The sequence below is a fragment of the Haliaeetus leucocephalus genome, unplaced genomic scaffold (genome assembly GCF_000737465.1).
Source record: "Haliaeetus leucocephalus isolate CR32 unplaced genomic scaffold, Haliaeetus_leucocephalus-4.0 Scaffold741, whole genome shotgun sequence".
Lineage (NCBI taxonomy): Eukaryota > Metazoa > Chordata > Aves > Accipitriformes > Accipitridae > Haliaeetus > Haliaeetus leucocephalus.
The window spans coordinates 3,352,020-3,369,460 of NW_010973177.1; the positions used below are offsets into that span (position 1 = coordinate 3,352,020).

Below are 17,441 nucleotides of genomic sequence, written 5' to 3' on the forward strand. Positions count from 1 at the left end.
GAGCAGTTTGTGAAGAACTGCAGCCCATGGGAAGGACCCACGTTGGAGAAGTTCGTGGAGGACTGTCTCCCGTGGGAGGGACACCACGCTGGAGCAGGGGAAGAGTGTGATGAGTCCTGCCCCTGAAGAGGATGAAGTGGCAGAGACAACGTGTGATGAACTGACCATAAACCCCATTCCCCATTCCCCTGCGCCGCTGGTGGGGGTAGGTAGAGAATCCAGGAGTGAAGCTGTGCCTGGGAAGAAGGGAGGGGTGGAGGAAAGGTGTTTTGAGATTTGGTTTTATTTCTCATTACCCTAGTCTGGTTGATTGGCAATAAATTAAGTTAATTTTCCCCAAGTTGAGTCTGTTTTGCCTGTGACAGTAATTGGTTGAGTGATCTCTCCCTGTCCTTATCTCGACCCACAAGCCCTTTGCTGTATTTTCTCTCCCCTGTCCAGCTGAAGGGGGGGGCAGTGATAGAATGGCTTTGGTGAGCACCTGGCATCCAGCCAGGGTTAACCCACCACAACAGCTCTGTAAGTGCAGAGCAAGCCTGGAGAATTCTGAATGCAATTAAAACCAAATATATTTGAAACAGACATCAGAATCTGGAAACAATAAGAAGTTTGGGTATAGCCACATGAGACTGACTGCCAAGATAAAGCAAACATTTATAAATTACTGGTATTCCTGGGGTACAGGGGCATCTTAGCCCCAAGTTCTTAGCTAGCCTGTTGTACAAACGGCTGTCTTATTTTATACCAGCTCTAACAGAGTGAAAAGCAAAACTTTTGATCAAGTCTTGCATCCTATCTTCAAGCACCATGAATGGACTAGAGAGGTTCTTGTTTGTTTTTAATTACGTGGCTTATTCGTTAAAAGGTTAAACTCCTGCTGTATTTTTCTCACACCGTAATTTCATGCCACAGTTGGAGCAACAGCTTGGCTGTCAGGCTGGAGGTTGATCAGGGAATTGCTTGCTTGGGCCAGCTCTGCGATGGAGACTCGTCCTCTCTGTTTGATATACTGAGCCACAGCAGCCATCTCCTCTGGAGTGATGTAGATGAACTTTCCTCTGTCATCAATCACACCTACAGGGAGAAAGAAAGGACCTTGAAGTCAGTGCTTTGGCTCTTCTCACTTCCCAACAGACATCAGTCACTTTTTTTGGAAGGGACGTTCAAACTGCTGAGGCTGCATTTCATATCTAGGGCAGGCAGAATGTGCTAGCAGTCAGGCTTTTATCTCCTCTCTACTGTTGGGTTTTTGAGCAGGGCTATGACAATAGCCGAGTGCCTTGTTAAGACTAATTTTGTTCAAAGTAACACATTCTTTTCATTGTGCGCAGCTAGCTGGGAGTACCACAGCAGCTACTTCAGGTACAAAGTTTTGGTGCCGATGTTCTGGGCCCAGGCAGCTGGTGGAGAATGGCACAGCAGCAGGAGGGTCCAGGAGGTGATTCAGAGCTCCCATGGGGCCCAGTGCAGCCATTCCAGCTTACCCTCTAAAAGGGAATGAAGCTCAATTTCCATATTTCAAGTTGCTCCATCAAGAGTGAGAATAGATCTCTCTGTTCTTAACATGTTACAGGATCAAATGCAAGGCAGAGAGCCTCACTTGCATGCCTTTTAGGCCACAGACACAGCCAGGACAGTACACCTCCTTATGCTTTGATTCAGAGTACTTTTAGGTCATTTGAATGGGTATCCATATGTACCCAGCAAGATAGCTGTTCCCCAGCCACGAGTATCAGGTCAATAAATGTTTGCAGTGGCACCTTCCCCTACTTCATCCTCGGAAAGAAAAAGACTGCCCAGCACTAACACAGACTTGTTCAGACAGGGAGCTACCGACATGCTCAATCTCTGCTTACATTCCAACTTTGATTATGTGGGTACATGGCTAGGAACAAGCACTTCACTTACTACAGCATCCTGGAGTGCTCTGGGATATTTGCTTCTCTCACAGCATGCTGTACCCCAGTCCTGGCTTTAGCCACAGCACCTTTAAAACAGGCTTGCAAACTGCCCCAAAACATCCAAGTGATTCTTTCAAATTCAGATTTCAGAAGACATAATTTGCAGCTGGCTACCCAATCCCTAAAGGCCTTCAGCAGGGCTCAGTCAACATGCAGAAGCCTTGTGCTGATTCCTAAACTGTTGAGGACATTCACCCCCAACTTCTGTGTAATGTATCATAGGAGCAATCACATCCCATAGTGCTTTAAACAGTAGTTTCAAAGCAGCTGAAACAGGGATAATAAAAATATCTATTTATCAAGTCCTACTAGGATCCTCTAATGCTTAAAACAGAAATTACACTGGAAGTCTCTCTCTACCATAGTGAAGGCATTTTCTGCACCAGCTATTCACCAGCTACAATAAAGTCTCCTTTGTGTTTCGGCTGTCACCTGTTAGAGTGCCATCTGCCATCAGGTCCTGGATTCTGTTAATTGCATCCTGTTCAGAAGAGAAAAAGGAATAACAAACTGATCAAGAGGGAGGCAAAAAAACATTTCACATGTTCAGATAAACTACAGATAGAGGCTTACATTTAATTCCTCAGTGTTAAAACTTCAGTGAAGGATACACATCAGTACTTCCACACAGACAGATGCAACAAGCCATTTGGCCTTAGAAGGATGAAGTAAGTTTCTGCATTTTGGGGTGTTCAAATAACTTCCCTACCCGAAAAAGTGTCTTTTATTGCTAAGTTACCTGGCTGTTTCAAGGAACAGGGGCGGGTTATAGAAATCTTCCAAGGGAAAGGCTATATAGTGCCAATGCAACACGCAAGTTCCATGAAGTACACCGAGGTACTTCTCCAAGAACCTGGCTATACTCAATACATTCCAGAGCTTTTTATATTTTTTCCTGCTCCATTTAAGAGGAAACCTCTTTTACCAATACAAAGCAACAACTTGTTGAACTCTATAGTTACTCCAAGTATGCAGTTCCAATACACTTTAAGCTAGTATCTAAGCCTTGGTTTCCACAGTTCTGCCTCTCTCCCTTTCTTGTATTTATGTGACTGTAGAAGCAAATTATAGTTTAGATTTCAGCCAGACAAATTCCCTTAACTGACTCACTGCATGCTTAAATGAAGTTCTGGTTTAAGAGAGAGGCAGAGGCACAGCAGCTTGGACTTACAGCAGTGTAAACTGCTGTGAAGGGGCGCCCCAGGATTGGATTAGGTACAGGACAACAGAAAACATTGGTCACTTTGAAATATATGTCAAATGTGCTCAAATTAGAATAAACCAAGCCACAACTGTTCTTCAGAGTCAAAACACAAAATGTTTAAAGAACAGAAAGAGGACAGAGGAGAAAAAAAAAGTACAGATCTCACACCATGAGCTACCTCACTTTGACAGTCTTCTCTGGTGCTGAGAGGGACAATATCCTTAAGTAAGGCACCAGAAGATACAAATTCTTTAATGCTTTAAGAATACACAAGCAATTGGAGCAAACCAGCTCATCTATTGATTGTCTGCAAACATAACAACATTGTCTAATCATGCAGGCAGCATCTGAATTTGCTTCTAGCTTTGCTTTTGATTCCCAAGTACCCTGAATTGCTCTATTACTAGATTTGCAGACACTACAGGATCCATTAGCCAACAGGCAGCTGTGCAAGAGGCAGACCGAGCACTTTTCACTGAAACAATCCTGTAAGCCAACAATCCTTCACTGGCTGGATGCTACTTTGATAAATGGCCACATTTTTAGGGCTGATTTTGCTGAAAATCACCAAAGTGCAAGCATTTTCAGTAACATCAAGACACTTGCATAAATGTTACCCTTATTTACTTACTGTCTCTCCTGTCATTTTAAACTCATTTCTTGTACTTGCACACCAAAAGTTAGTACTTACCTGTGTTCGTAAACCCAAATGTGAAGCCAAGTCCTCCAGCTGGATTACCTTTGTTTTCTAGGGAAACAAACAAGAGTTACATGCAGTTGATGAATTAGAGGCTAAGCCTGTTTCTTTATCTTTCAAATAAAAAATGCATTTAATAGACAAAACAGAACCTGTCATTCTACCTAACTTTTCCTAGTAAGCACTTTTCTCTGACAAAAACCTCTAACTTAAGTTACTTAAACCAGTCTGCTCTGTGGAAAGACTGGATGCTCTGACCCGCTTAAGTGAAGACTCAAATTACACTTGCCAGCATCCATCCTGAACCTTTTCTTATGTTAGGAGGACAGGATGAGCAAAAGCACAATAAACAGCCATGGCTCTCTTCTCCCTGCCACCTGAGTTTCTTAACTGCTACCTCTAATTTCCAGTATGCTTTAGCAAGATCCCTTTTTGTCTGAGAGATGTTTCAAAGTACTTTTTAAAATGATCACTGGTATGTATCAGTGCATGCATAAAAATCCAGACAAGACTGGCAGCATTAAGTCCTTTAGTCTGTTTTACTAATGTCATGTGTATTAATGCCATAATAATCTTCCTAAGCAAGTGAACACCTTATTAAAATTGTCAGTGCTGGAAGCATACTGCTAGTGCAGTCCTGCGCAGGCAGCAGGATGATCTCTGAGAACAAAGGCAGAAGCAGGAACTGCAAATTTTCATTTTGCTTTTGAAAGAGATTCTTACTGCAGCCTTTCTCGGTCAGGATGCAGTCACCACTGCTCACATCTGGTTTTATGCTTCTCTGTAGCTCCAGAGAATTACAGAGAAAACACCTGGTGCACTCATCTGGAGCTACTTGGTTCCTGTTTTCTTCTCTGCAAAAGTTTTAGAAACTCATCTGTTTAGATGCAGTAAAAGGATGCACTGTTTTTATGGAATTTGGAAAACACAAAACTTTTGAAAACTGTTCAGTTAACATACTGGACTACATTCCTAACAGCCACATATGTACAGCCACAAGAGCTACCTCTACATTATCAGATGCAATACTTCAAACAATAAATGCATTTGTTTCTGATCTTGAAAGTACACTGGAAGGACATTGAAGAAATAGAGAGAGGCTGAAACAGATGAATCTTTTTCATTAATAAAATCAGACAAAAAGAGCCACGCACAGACTTAGTAGTGAAGTTTGATGCAGCCAAGCTAGAGAACTGAATACCATGGACTGAACGCATGGAACTGGAACCAGTCCATGGAATTCAGTTCTCAGAGCTGGGAACTGCCAAGATTCGTCACATCTTCTTTTAAAGGGACAGGGGGGGTGCAAAGCCACATAAACAAGAAAAAACAGGATTTAAACCTTCACTTAAAGATATTCACCCTCAATGACCAAGTTTAGTGGAAGATTTCCAAGATGGATCCTGCTGTAAGAGCCCAAAGGGTGGGGTAGAATTAGGATGCATTCCCCACACACACTCTGAAATATAATGACATTGTGAGGTCCCAATTGAACAAAACACTTCACCACATGCTTCACGTTTTAGAGACAGGCTTAACTTTCATAGAGCAACATACACACAGACACATTTTACTGAATTAATTTAATTTTAGGTAGGATTCTGCTGCTGTCCTCAGCAAGGGATGAAACAGAGCAAGAGCTCTCAGGATTAAGATGAGTAGGATTTTTTTTCCTTATCTTGTAGCATCATTTTTCTTAAAGGAAAAACAGGAAGGGGTAAAGCCTCTGAGTCCTTTGCTATCCCTTTGAAATGTAGTTTGCTGTTTCAATTCACTGGCTGTAATTCAGATGTATTCAATGATACACTGTCAAGCTGGGTGAGAACAGTTTGATGGACAAAGTGCAGGCTCATATTTCCCTGGGCCAAAGAGCTAGTGCTCCACAGCAAGGGAACTGCTCAGCCACTCTATAACCTCCACCCACTTCATTATTAATTTTTCTGAAGTGCTCAGACAGCCCACAGACCTGGTTTGTAAGGTGTGTCGTGCAGCTACAGCACTGCTAAGGAAAACCATAAGGCTCCCATTAAGAACTGGTTATTCTGCTCCTCTGAGAGCAAAGCAATCAAGTCTGTAACTTGAGGACTGGCCACAGTAAGAAGCAAACACACAGGACGGCTCCTGCATCAGAGACAATACCACAGCCTGAGTGAGGTGTGAGGTGGTGACATTGCAGCAGTCAGATTGAGGTTGAGGGGTTATTAGAAAGCCTCAAAGGAAGGGAGATGCTCAGCTTTCAGAAAAGCAGAATTGGGGGGCGACAATTCTTTTGATACCTTTAAGAAAAATCCCATTTAAAGCAATCCCATGAGGCAGAGCTGGAGAAAAGAGGCTACGTTTTATTTCAAACACCCTTAGGAATGAAGCATGGGGTGAGCTATCTCCAGTCAGTTACACCAGTAAAATAAGTTATTCAACAGAAGAGCTAAATTAAATTTTATTTTTTAAAAATGCCAATTGCTCTTTTAATTTATATGTTTTTCAGACCGCTACTAGCAGCTTAGCACTGCTTCTTGATGCAAGTCAACAGTTTCTGTGAATAGAACGGAAGATGAGGGCAATACATAATCTATATATTAAGCATACTTTCAAGATTTTAAAAAGCAACTAAAACTTGTAAAAGAAAGCAATGCCCCAGTTCTGCAACTCATCTCTACATAGGAAATCAGGTGTTGAAACACTTCTGAATTAGGTTTTCAGCCTGTGCTTAATTTCTCTGACGTCAAGTAGAAGTGACTAATATAAAACTATACATATGTGCTTAAACACCGAACTGAGAGTTTGTGACTAATCCGTTCCATCCATCACAACCACCAGAGCAACGTGCAGAATCAGACCCTACTTGGAAGCCCTCCCAGTTGTAGCGGAAGATTCCAAGGGACATTGAAATATCCTATTGTTCTACCTAATGTTATTGATAAACAAGCTGCCCTAGGATAAAGAACAGCACATTTTCCTTAATTCACAGCTTGGCTGTATCTTGAAAGCCTTAGATGGGAACGGGTGAACTGGGATCACACTGTACCAAGTAGTCCATTTCCACAGATAGTAATTGAAACAAAGGGTGGTCTTAACAGTCATGGCCATTTCAAACTTCCCTCCCTTTCAAAGAAATCTCTCTGGCTTCTGTGGAAAACAGAATATTGAAATCGCTGCATGGCTGCAAAATGAAACGTGCCATCTGATGGTTCATCGTCACGCCATGGTTTTACTTAGGCTCTTTAAACATGTCACCCATAGCTTTTCCAATCTATTCTCAGCTGTCTCATCCGCTTCTGGCGGTGCTTCTGATCAGAGTTGACTGGCTTATGCTGGGGACTTGGTTACTGAACAGGGGCTATTTTCGTTTAGGCTTCAGCAATGAAGATATGTCCTAACTCTGAGTGCTACTAGCTTAGACATTTCCAGATTACCCCCAGAGATCACGCTGATCAGAAAGCACTTGACAGATGCAAACCTAGCAGCCTCTCTCACTGTGGCCCGATGGCAATGGGATAAACCACCAAAAGTGACAGTGACCCAGGAGGCAGAGAGCAGCACAGCAAAAGGTGCTTGCACCTTAGACTCTGGAATGATCGAGCTATTGTTCAGACTTACATGGCAATCACTCAAACTGACTTCTTGGGGAGAGTTACCCATGAGACAAATCTGTTAAGTCCAGGGTTTTGCTGGGATAATGGACATGCAAAACTGGCCCAGAGTGGGTGATTCTGGATTAACAAAACGATTAGGAGGTCGCTAAGCATGCAAGCGATTTGCTTACTAATGAAGCCTTTCACACACATGCCATACATTGCCAGAGAAGAGTCCAGTTTCCAGTAAAGGAGAAAAGGGATTAATTAGGACAAAAGATTTGCATACTTTTGTTAGAGTAAGAGTAGAAAAATGCATTTGACCATTATACCAATAGTGGAGAAATAAGCATTTGTCCTTACAGATCAAAAGTGGAAATCCTCACAAACACACCACAGGTTTTAAATACCAACCATACAATATCATGAAAGGAAGAATAACACACCCTGTTAAAAACAAGCCATCTTCTTCTTAAATATCCCATCCAAACATTAAGACAGCATTGCAAATTGCACGGATAAAAAACAGAAAAGAAATCACATGAAAAGTTGGATTGACCTTTACAAGGCCAGTGTTTCAGACACAAACACATCCTGCACAGCAGACCACATGCTGGTACAGCAATTCTCATTCATGCTGAGCTGCGATGTAGAGATTGTTTTCTAAATCAGTAGCTGATGTTCACAAACAAAAAGCCTGAGTGTCCCAAAGCCCAATCAACAGCAAACATTGCTCTTCATAAATTCTAAGGGTGATCGACCAGACCCAGAGTTTATAATGCCTATCCTTAGAAAAGAGGGTAAGAGCTACAATCCTGACCCAAAACGCCAAGACAATGCTATAATTACAAACCATTTTAACAATGATGGACATGCTCATGCATGGTTAAGTAAATAATGCAGACTTTATCTAAGGTATCACTTTTGTTACTTGTTGAATACTCAAGTAAATCAAAGAGGAAGTAAAGATTTCCCTTCTTTCTGCAACTCAGCTCAGACAAAGGTATTTTACACAATCTAACAAGTATGGAAGGAGGAGAAAGACCAACAGTAGCTTACCTTAACATATTGGAGAAATTCCATTAGAAAGCTGCGAGACTGGATACAGCAAGGGAAACAACTGTTATTTTAAATTCACAAACATTAAATGCATCACAAACTTGCTGAGAACAAATACTACAAAAGTGTTTAGCTTGCATACTTCTGAAATTTTAAACATACATGCTGACTGAGATTTTGAACTGGAAAAAAAATTCTATATCTATTTATATTTAATCTTAACTAGGAATTTATGATACGTGTTTTCTAAGACAGAATATGGCTCAAGTACAATTTGTGTTTAAGTGTTTTCTGAAGGGAAATCTTTGAATTTTTATTCTTCACATCGTACATACCCTGAAATAACCACATCTGGGTGAGTTTGTGCATTGTGTATTAAGTTACATACACACACTGAGGACATTTTGTGCAGAGGTAAAGTACAGAGTGATTCAGGAGACAGCTAGCTCATGCAGATGGTCAAGTGTAGCACACAGCTGCGCAACACATGTGGAAGCTCGAGCCGTTTTCAAAGCTATGCACCTGAAATCCGGCATTTTAATGTAAGCAGCTCAATTTTCAAAGGCAATGCAAACAATGTGCATTTAAGTTAACAGGAGATCAAGTTACTCTGCAACCCTGGAAATCAATCAGCCTTAATTAACTGCTTAGCTCTGGACTCAGGACCTTAATTTTCAGCATGAGTTTCAGCACACTAGCCTCAACAACACATGGCAGGGTCAGCTATTGTTACAGGATACTAAAATGCTTCAGTACATTATCCACCACAAGGCAGAAGGGTGGCTTGCCATTTCTGCAAGGCTGGTGTCTCCAAATAACTATGTACCTGTGATTGCTTCTGAAGATGACTTTCAAACCACCTACTATTAAAGTTCTAACTCCCAACCCCTACCAAAGATATCTTATGTTGAGATCCAGGCATCATCAAGTGCCTGCCAAGCTCTTTTGAGTGAGGACCACCTTTCTCTGTTCCCACATATAGCAAGACTAATTTCTCCCTGACAGGCAGCTGTAGGAACACAGAGAATAAACACATTCTAGCTTTAAAGGGTGTCTAAAGTGGAACAATTTAATATTTAGGCATAATCTGATCTTCTAACAGGATAGGCACACATTTTTGAAGGAACTTTCAATAGAAAGTATGCATTTTGCTGTTCTCTACACCTTAGGAAATTCCCCATCACCAGATACAACTTCTCTTGGTGTTAATCCTGGCAGAATGGAGGAATTTATCTTAATGGGAAGGGGTCCATAGTGAGAACTTGTGTCTAATGTCAAGTGGTATTGATGCATTACAAGCTCCTCAGCCCAAAGCCACCCTTGGTCACACTAAAGGCAAATCCATTCAACAGGGTCACTTTAGCAGAGGAGCAAATGCACACGTGCCCTGAAAAAAACACCTTTATCGTGACGTGCATTGGACAGCTCAAATTTGGCAGCTACAACCCAAGAGCAATTTCAGCATTTGATAGCAATTAAAATGAGTCTAACAGATTTTCAGCAGACAGAATAAGAACGCTGCCTCCCACAACAGTGGAACTTTTTCAAGTTTGCTGTCCTATCATGTCAAGTATCACATTTCAACCACCCTCCCCAGCAGCGCATCTGCAGGCAGCCACAGGAGGAGCATGCTAGAACGTTATGCACAAGTTTGAAATACTGTCAACCATAGCAATCATTTGCAACACTGAACGCACAGTTTTCCAGCGTACAACCCACAAGCACCTAGGCTGTGTCCCATGAATTCTCTTAACAGAAGCCTTAAGACAAGAGCTTGGTTTTTCATTTGATTACACAGCAGCCCCATTGGTCTAGAAAATAAAAACAAAGCCAAGCAATTCCCCCCAAGATACCTGGGCACTACCAAACTCCAAATTTAGCCTTACTTTCATCTGGCCCACTGTATATGGCTAGGGCAGAGCTGACAACAGTAAAAGACTATCTGAATTCCAGAATGAGGTTTTTTTCAGTCCTTAGATGAAGGGAGGAAAGAACTCATTTCCAGTGATATGCATTTGCCTTAGCATTCTAAATTAACTCATAGGAGTCTGGTATGAGGAACTGTAGCATTCCTCAGGAAATACTCCAGGTTAACCTGTGCCATATACACAATTTAGTTTTTACAAGCAAAAACATTGGGCTGACTCCTACTTTCAAGTTCATTTTACTCGAGACAGAATGCAGTAAGGGCAACCTGAGTCTAACAAAGATAAAGGGAACTGCAGTAACAGCCTCACATACATACCTCTTCCTCTGTCATTGATTCTTCAACCCCTTCCTCTTCAACTACAAAACTCTCCTTCAGCTTCAGGTATTCTTCATACTCTCTCTTCTCCTCCTCTTCCTTTGCTTTCCTTTTTTCCTCCTCCTGGACAGAAAAGATGACAAGTGGTCAGTTTGCTCCTCCCCAAACCAGGTTTAGTTTTAAGTAAAGTACATCGTCTTTATCTGCGGTCTGGTTTTACTAGGACAGACAGCAGATAAAAAGTTTCTAAAATGAGTCTAAGTTCTCCCTTGATGGCATCATTAATTTCACAAGCCACCCTTAAGGTAGTAACCATCTCACATGGTAGTGTAAGCTTGCACACAATACACCTAGGCTAACAGATCCTAACAGATCTGACACAGGAGAGAAAACCACTCTTATATAGCAACCTGCTTGCTTAATTTGCATGAATATGTTTCTTCTGCAGATCCCGTGACAGGAAGTCCCTGCCCCTAACTGTACTTTGATGCAACATCCACATTTTCAGTAACTGGCTCCAATTCTGCTCTGGCATGCACTAGCATACATTGGGAGTGATCAAAGAATAGTGGAGTTACACTGGTGTCCATCTGTGTATGAGAAGAAGCTGGCCTGTAAAAGAGTTTCAAGTAAAATCTCTTAAGACATACAAGCAAACTTATATCTACATGGAATATAAAGAACTGTATAAAGTATTTTAGGCATAGGAGACAAGGTATGATTGTACTAAAAGAAGTTTGGTTTTTTTTTTTTTTACTGTTTGATTGTTAACCAAAACCTACAGGCTCTGCTTTTAGTTATTTGCAATAAAAATACTTTCATTTACCTACCCTGAAAGAAACATTAAAGTCTTAAAAAAAACCCAACAAAACATGCTGACCCAGAAAACTCCAAGCCCGACATCAGTGAAACGGTGATGTGTACTAGGTTATGTAGAACAGTCGCACATTCACAAAGCACAACCGTGATTAAAAGTTTTGCAGTGTGACAGATTACTTTAAAATGTTTCAAATAAGAACAGTTATTTACTGGGAGCTCATAAATTTGCAGCTTTCCATGATTTTCTTTTAAAATTTTTTTGCTCTTCTCCAGAACACTTTACACGTGTAACTTCACACAGAATAAAAATGTTTCCTTACAGAATGGTTTCTTCCACAGAGAAATTTATGTTTGCACAACACCTGGTACAACGAGGTTCCAATTTGACTGGCCTCTGGCTGCTATCACATTGCAAAGGCTTGATTAAAACTTAGGAAGATGAGTTCTTCAAATTTCAGTGACAATCTCAGGGCATTCCTTTACTATTAGCACAGGAATTGATCTCTTCAAGAACAATTATATTGATTTCTAAATGTTTGCCATGCTACATCTTTGACACTAATATGGTAATTGCTTCCTCAAATAGCTGGAAAGCAAACACTCATTCCATTAAAACAGGAGGAGACAGGAACAGGTCATTAAGTATAATGAAAAATGTCCATATTAAAAAAGATGCCATGTAAGGCCAAAACCAGCAAGAGGCCAGAAATGGGGATGGGAGGGTTGCCCTTCAATAAAAAACAAAGAGAAAGTGTATTTGTTCCCAATTGTTTTTAATCAGACTCCGAGAAAGTCATGAGAAGGAATGCTACCAACATGCAAGTATGAGAAAAGCAGGGCTGAAAGGATCTTACTGTATGTTCAAAGTCAAAACCATTTTTTTAACCGCTATCTCATGAAAAAACCTACAGATCTGAGGAAGCTCTTGAGACAAAACAAGACCGTTTTCTGGGTCATTCATCACCATAATGATTATTAGCAAAAGCACAACAGTAGTTTTTTTTTTTCCTTATAAGTGCTACAGGCGCCAAGAACAACATAACCACATTTCATTTGGAAGTGACAGCAATTGTTCTTTTCTTCTAAGTATATTAAATTTAATATTGATCCTGGAAATCAAGAATAAGGTTCTTCCCCTGGTCTATTACAGAGGGTGTAATTCAACAGGATTTGAAATGGGACAAAAAAATAATCACAAAACCTGAAAAGTACTTTGGCAAATAATTTCTAGATGGTTCCACAAAAAAAAAAAAAAAGATCAGAAGACAGTGTCCCATTTATAACTAAGAGCAACAATAACTAAGAAATATTTTCCTGTTTCTGCAAGGTCTAACAACAAATGACCAAGATTCGTTCTTGTCTTCCTTACCTACTTGAAGGACAGTACCTTCAATTTTGTTAAAGCATACCAGCACATTACTATCAGTACTTCCACTTCCAAGACATGCAGAAAAGCATCTCTACTGTGAGACTAGCAAAGCACTCAGCTACCAGTCCTTCTTTTGCAGCCTCCTTAAAAGCCAATGTGATTTTGTTTTCCAGATCCTAAATTTTGATGCTACAACTAGCAGAGCATTTCCAGGTGGTCTGAACCACTGCTTTGGTAGCTAAAGTGTGTCAGCCCTCAAAGCCTAATGTTTCCTGGTGGTTGTAGCCTCCTCCATAACACTGAGTATTTCCAGAAGCTTTTATCATCTAATAACTAAAAATCCCAGCCACTTCCTGCACAGTCTCACATGCTTTACTACCTAAATTCACCTAGGATTCAATCTGTAGAAAAAGAAGGATTTAGCCAAACTGTAAACTGGGTCAAAGCCAATAGGAGAGATGACTGTACAACTGCACTGAGAGAAGCAACCAGCAATAGCAGTGGAAGCTGACCAGGAGGAACCCTAGCAAAGTCAGGCTGTCTGTTACCACTTATCCTCAACTATTTCTTTTTTTTTCACCATCACACTAGCACTCTTCTTTCACATGCCCAAGTCATGCAGCAGTTGCACAGTAGGTGCAGGGTCAAATTTAGGCTGGCTGCATTCCCACAAAAAACAGTCTGTCCGTATGCATAACCCACACACGGAAACACTCTCAGCACCCCAGGGTATACAAATGAAACAGAGCTCAGTACTTGCTTCATGCAAGTCATACAGGGGGCACTCAGCTCAAATATAAATTTAAAAAACCCACATCTTTGTTAGCTAGGTTTCTTTGCCCCTCCCCATAATGATCTCATTAACTGCTGTGGAGTTAAGTGGTAAAGCGTGTGGCTTGGAGGAGAGATAATAGCTGGGCCACCTCCCTTCAACGATGGGTGGGGTGGTGGGGAAATCCCAGCATCATGGAAATTTGGTAACTGCAGATGCTCACCTTCAGCTGCCTGCCTTTTTTTTTTTTTTTTCCAAGCAGGTTTGCTTCTCTCTTCATTCACCTAAAAGTTGCCCAAACTGGGGGTTTGCTACAGTGTAAAGATTTCTTTCTGATCTGTTTACTACACTGCATGTGAAGAACACTCTCCCAACTTTGATCATGTCTTTATTGAAAAAAAAAAAAATTAATCACTCAAACCTTGCTTCCTTCTCTCCTTTTTCTGACAAATTGTCCACGTTATCACTGCTGGATTGACTCTATCTCTGCATGCTTACTACGAGTCCCACGTGCCACCTTGTGTGGCAGAGACCCAAGAGCTTCCAGAGCTCCGTGCAGTCTGGGGATCTCCAGCACTCTGGGAGACACTTTCCAACACCCTTACTCCTTCCTTACAGGATCCGGTCAGCACCAACTTCCCGCTGCACCCAGTCCTTCCACTGCTCTCCAGGCTCCCTCCATCCCACCTGCCCACCAAGGACCTGGATTTGCTGTGAGGTTCCTTTCAGATCATTACCTTCTGTTCACCTCTTACCTTGATCACAATGGATTTCCACAACATCAAAAACATTAATGGTGCCAACTGCACAAGAGCCCAATCTTTTACCAGGTGAAACCCACAGCGTCTTGACATCTCTTTTAGACTTAGAGCTGGAAGCAGACCTTGACTCTTGGGATCATAAATGCCTCTGGAGTCCTGGGATGCTGCTTGAGTAACTGCACTGTTCTGGCTGGTTGACAGATTACAGCCTTTGAAGGTTTATCATGAATTACTATTTTTAGCAAAGGGTGAGGACCCTTACAGTACTGTCCAGCAAGAAGATATTGAACCACCATTTCTAACTTTCCTTGCAGTAACCCATTTAAGGTGACACTGAGACTAAGCGATATTGGCCTATAGAGTAAGTAGCTTTTCCGAGAGCTTTGCCTAAGCAGCTTTCCTGGATAGGAAACTGCTAGTTGTGTGCTGTGCCAACTCTCCTCCAAATCAGATAAAGGTCCAACTTGCTGACAAACAAATCATTTATAGGCAGCTTATTCCACTGCTAAGGGGAAGAGATCTCATTGCTAGTGAGGAAGGCAGAGCAAATGCTGGGCTCTCTTCAACCACCCCCTGCTACCAGTTGTTCCTTGTTTGTGGTTGTTCTCTTAACATGCAGAATGAGGAAAAGCATACTGGTTCCTATGCCAAATCCTTTGAGGTTCACGGACCAAAGAAAGCCTCCTTGTATAACATCCAGTTTTCGTGCTGTTAGTGCAGGTTCTGCAGGAAGTGAAAAGGGACTTTACAAGTAAATAATTTGGCACAGAGCAGATGGATCTCTGGGATTCCTCTCCCCTCACTGTTTAGACACAACATAAAAAAATACCTTTAGTAAGATAGAATAAGTGTTCTTACCAGTCCTCATCCCCTCAAAATTCGAGTAGAATGGAGTTTTCTGCAAGCTTTTCAACTTGTACTTCCTTAGGAGAAATTAATTTTCAGGAAAGTATATACATGCTCGAAAACTGATGCTTAAACTGAAACTATGTAGTAGTCTCTGTCAGCCTCCAGAGATGCACTGTTTATGTATGAATAGTGGATATAAATGCCAAACAGATAATGAAAAGCTCTGCTGAGAAGCATGCAAATCTCTATGTTCGCGTAATGCAACACATAATAAAATAACTCAACAATCAACATTTTAAAACTTGGTGCCTATTCTTACATGATCAAATATCAAATCAAAGAGCCAAAACTTTAGGGTCTTAGTTCTCAAAAGCTTCAACAGGACCCTTGGGATCACTAACCGATCCTCCATTTCTATAGCTTTGAAGATCCAGACCATTTTTATTTAGGCACTTAAATGCAAAACTGAAAGCCTAAATTAAATTGTCCTAGTTTGGAAACTTTGGGCACAGCTACGCTCGAGCAATACAGATCTTGTTTTAATGTAACAGTGACCAAATGCCAGTCCCCACTCCTGCTGTAGCCTTTTGTTTCACAACAGTTAAAAGCTCGCTCACTGGAAGACTGGTAGTTTGTCTACTCTATCAAGCTGTTTCCAGAGCAGTCCACTCCGCAATGGATTTACAGCAACATGCTCTGTTCAACACTCCATTTCAGTATAGAAGAGTGATAGCTATGAGCCCTGCATCTACTCAAGCAGTTTCCTTAGCATGGTGGAGCTAGGCTGAGGGAGTAAAATCTACAAAAATCCCTGTGCGCAGGAAAAAAACCAACCTCTTATGTGAGCAATGTGCAAGGCTTTGTATGAAGACACTGTTTTGCAACATCAGAGGAAGTTCGCTCTCATTGATAAGGTGTCAGTTGGTAAACCATCTCACCACTAAAAAACTCCAAGAGTGAAAGGGAAATCCCCAGGGTAAAGCAGAGCTGAAGCAAATGCCAATTATAAAGGAGCTTCCTCACATGCATAGCCAATCAGGTCATCAGAACACTGGAAAGGAAACTTGAATTTAAAAATATATTATCTGGTTTGCAACACTGAAGCCAAGGGGCAACCACATTTTATTTATATGTGCATACAAATATATTTAAATAGAAGCAGGGGGGTATTTTTCTCAAGAATATGCAAGATTTTAGGCCCCATAACTCCCTTGAAGGTACAGTTCCCACTTGTAGTATAGCACTGTGTAGAGTTGCCCAAAAATAATTCAAGAGAGATATCCATTTGCTTATAAAACAAAGTGGGTTTTCATCCGACTCAAGAATTCATGACTTCCACTACACTCCACATCTCAAACTACTTGAGGGGGGTGTGTATGAAAGGCTTAACAGTCCAGTGACTTTATCAAAGATCAACACTGGGGAATTTCTAGATCTGCACGCGGCAACTTGATTTTCTATCCTCCTGAATTTGTCTTCCCTCATCATCTGACAAACCTTTAGATGGTATTTAATGGCGCAGGAATCACCTATTGCTGTTGACTAGAATTCAGCTATTAGTTTAAGCCTGTAGCTGAAACATTGAAAAGAAACACAAAGCCAATGTCAGTGTTCACAGAAGTTAGCACAATTTTGGTAGCACTTCTTGGGAGAGAAATTGAAAAAAAAAAAGGTTCAACTGAAATTTATCTAACAAAGATGGTTGCATTTGTTTGGAGACTACTGCTCATAACTTAAGCGCTCCTGTAAATACAGTAATTAAATTTATTTTCAATTAAATTAAATAAACCATAGGCACCAAATTTATGAGTTAAAATCTTTGAATATGCAGCAAGTGAAACAATAAACAACTCACGCAGTTATGTCACTACTTTTCCTGGAGGCAGCAAGCCTTCATCAGTGGTCTTAATACCTTTCTTGTACTGCAGAAGAAATAAATAAAAACTAACAGACTTGCCACTGTCACTATACCTGCAGAAATACTCTGATGTACTGGAAAAAGAAGGGAAAAAAAGGAACCTATCTGACAACCATAACATTTCTCAGACAAACTTTATCAATAAACTCCAAATTTCTTGTGCCTTTTGGGATTATATAAACTACAGAAATGTCAGTAATCAAACTGCCTCCAAA

At 41.0% G+C, this 17,441-nt stretch overlaps 1 protein-coding gene across 1 annotated transcript in view; it reads right to left on the minus strand.

Annotated features, from left to right (window-relative positions):
- Positions 1–792: 792 nt before the first annotated feature.
- The window catches only part of DDRGK1 (DDRGK domain containing 1), a 39,317-nt gene continuing 22,668 nt past the window's right edge, over positions 793–17,441 (minus strand). Inside the window, exons 5-9 of the mRNA XM_010580824.1 lie at positions 10,739–10,861; positions 8,494–8,532; positions 3,857–3,913; positions 2,394–2,442; positions 793–1,074 (exon numbers count right to left, since the gene is read on the minus strand). Coding sequence (XP_010579126.1) covers positions 902–1,074; positions 2,394–2,442; positions 3,857–3,913; positions 8,494–8,532; positions 10,739–10,861 — 441 coding nt within the window. The 3' untranslated portion in view covers positions 793–901. The remainder of the gene's footprint in view (positions 1,075–2,393; positions 2,443–3,856; positions 3,914–8,493; positions 8,533–10,738; positions 10,862–17,441) is intronic.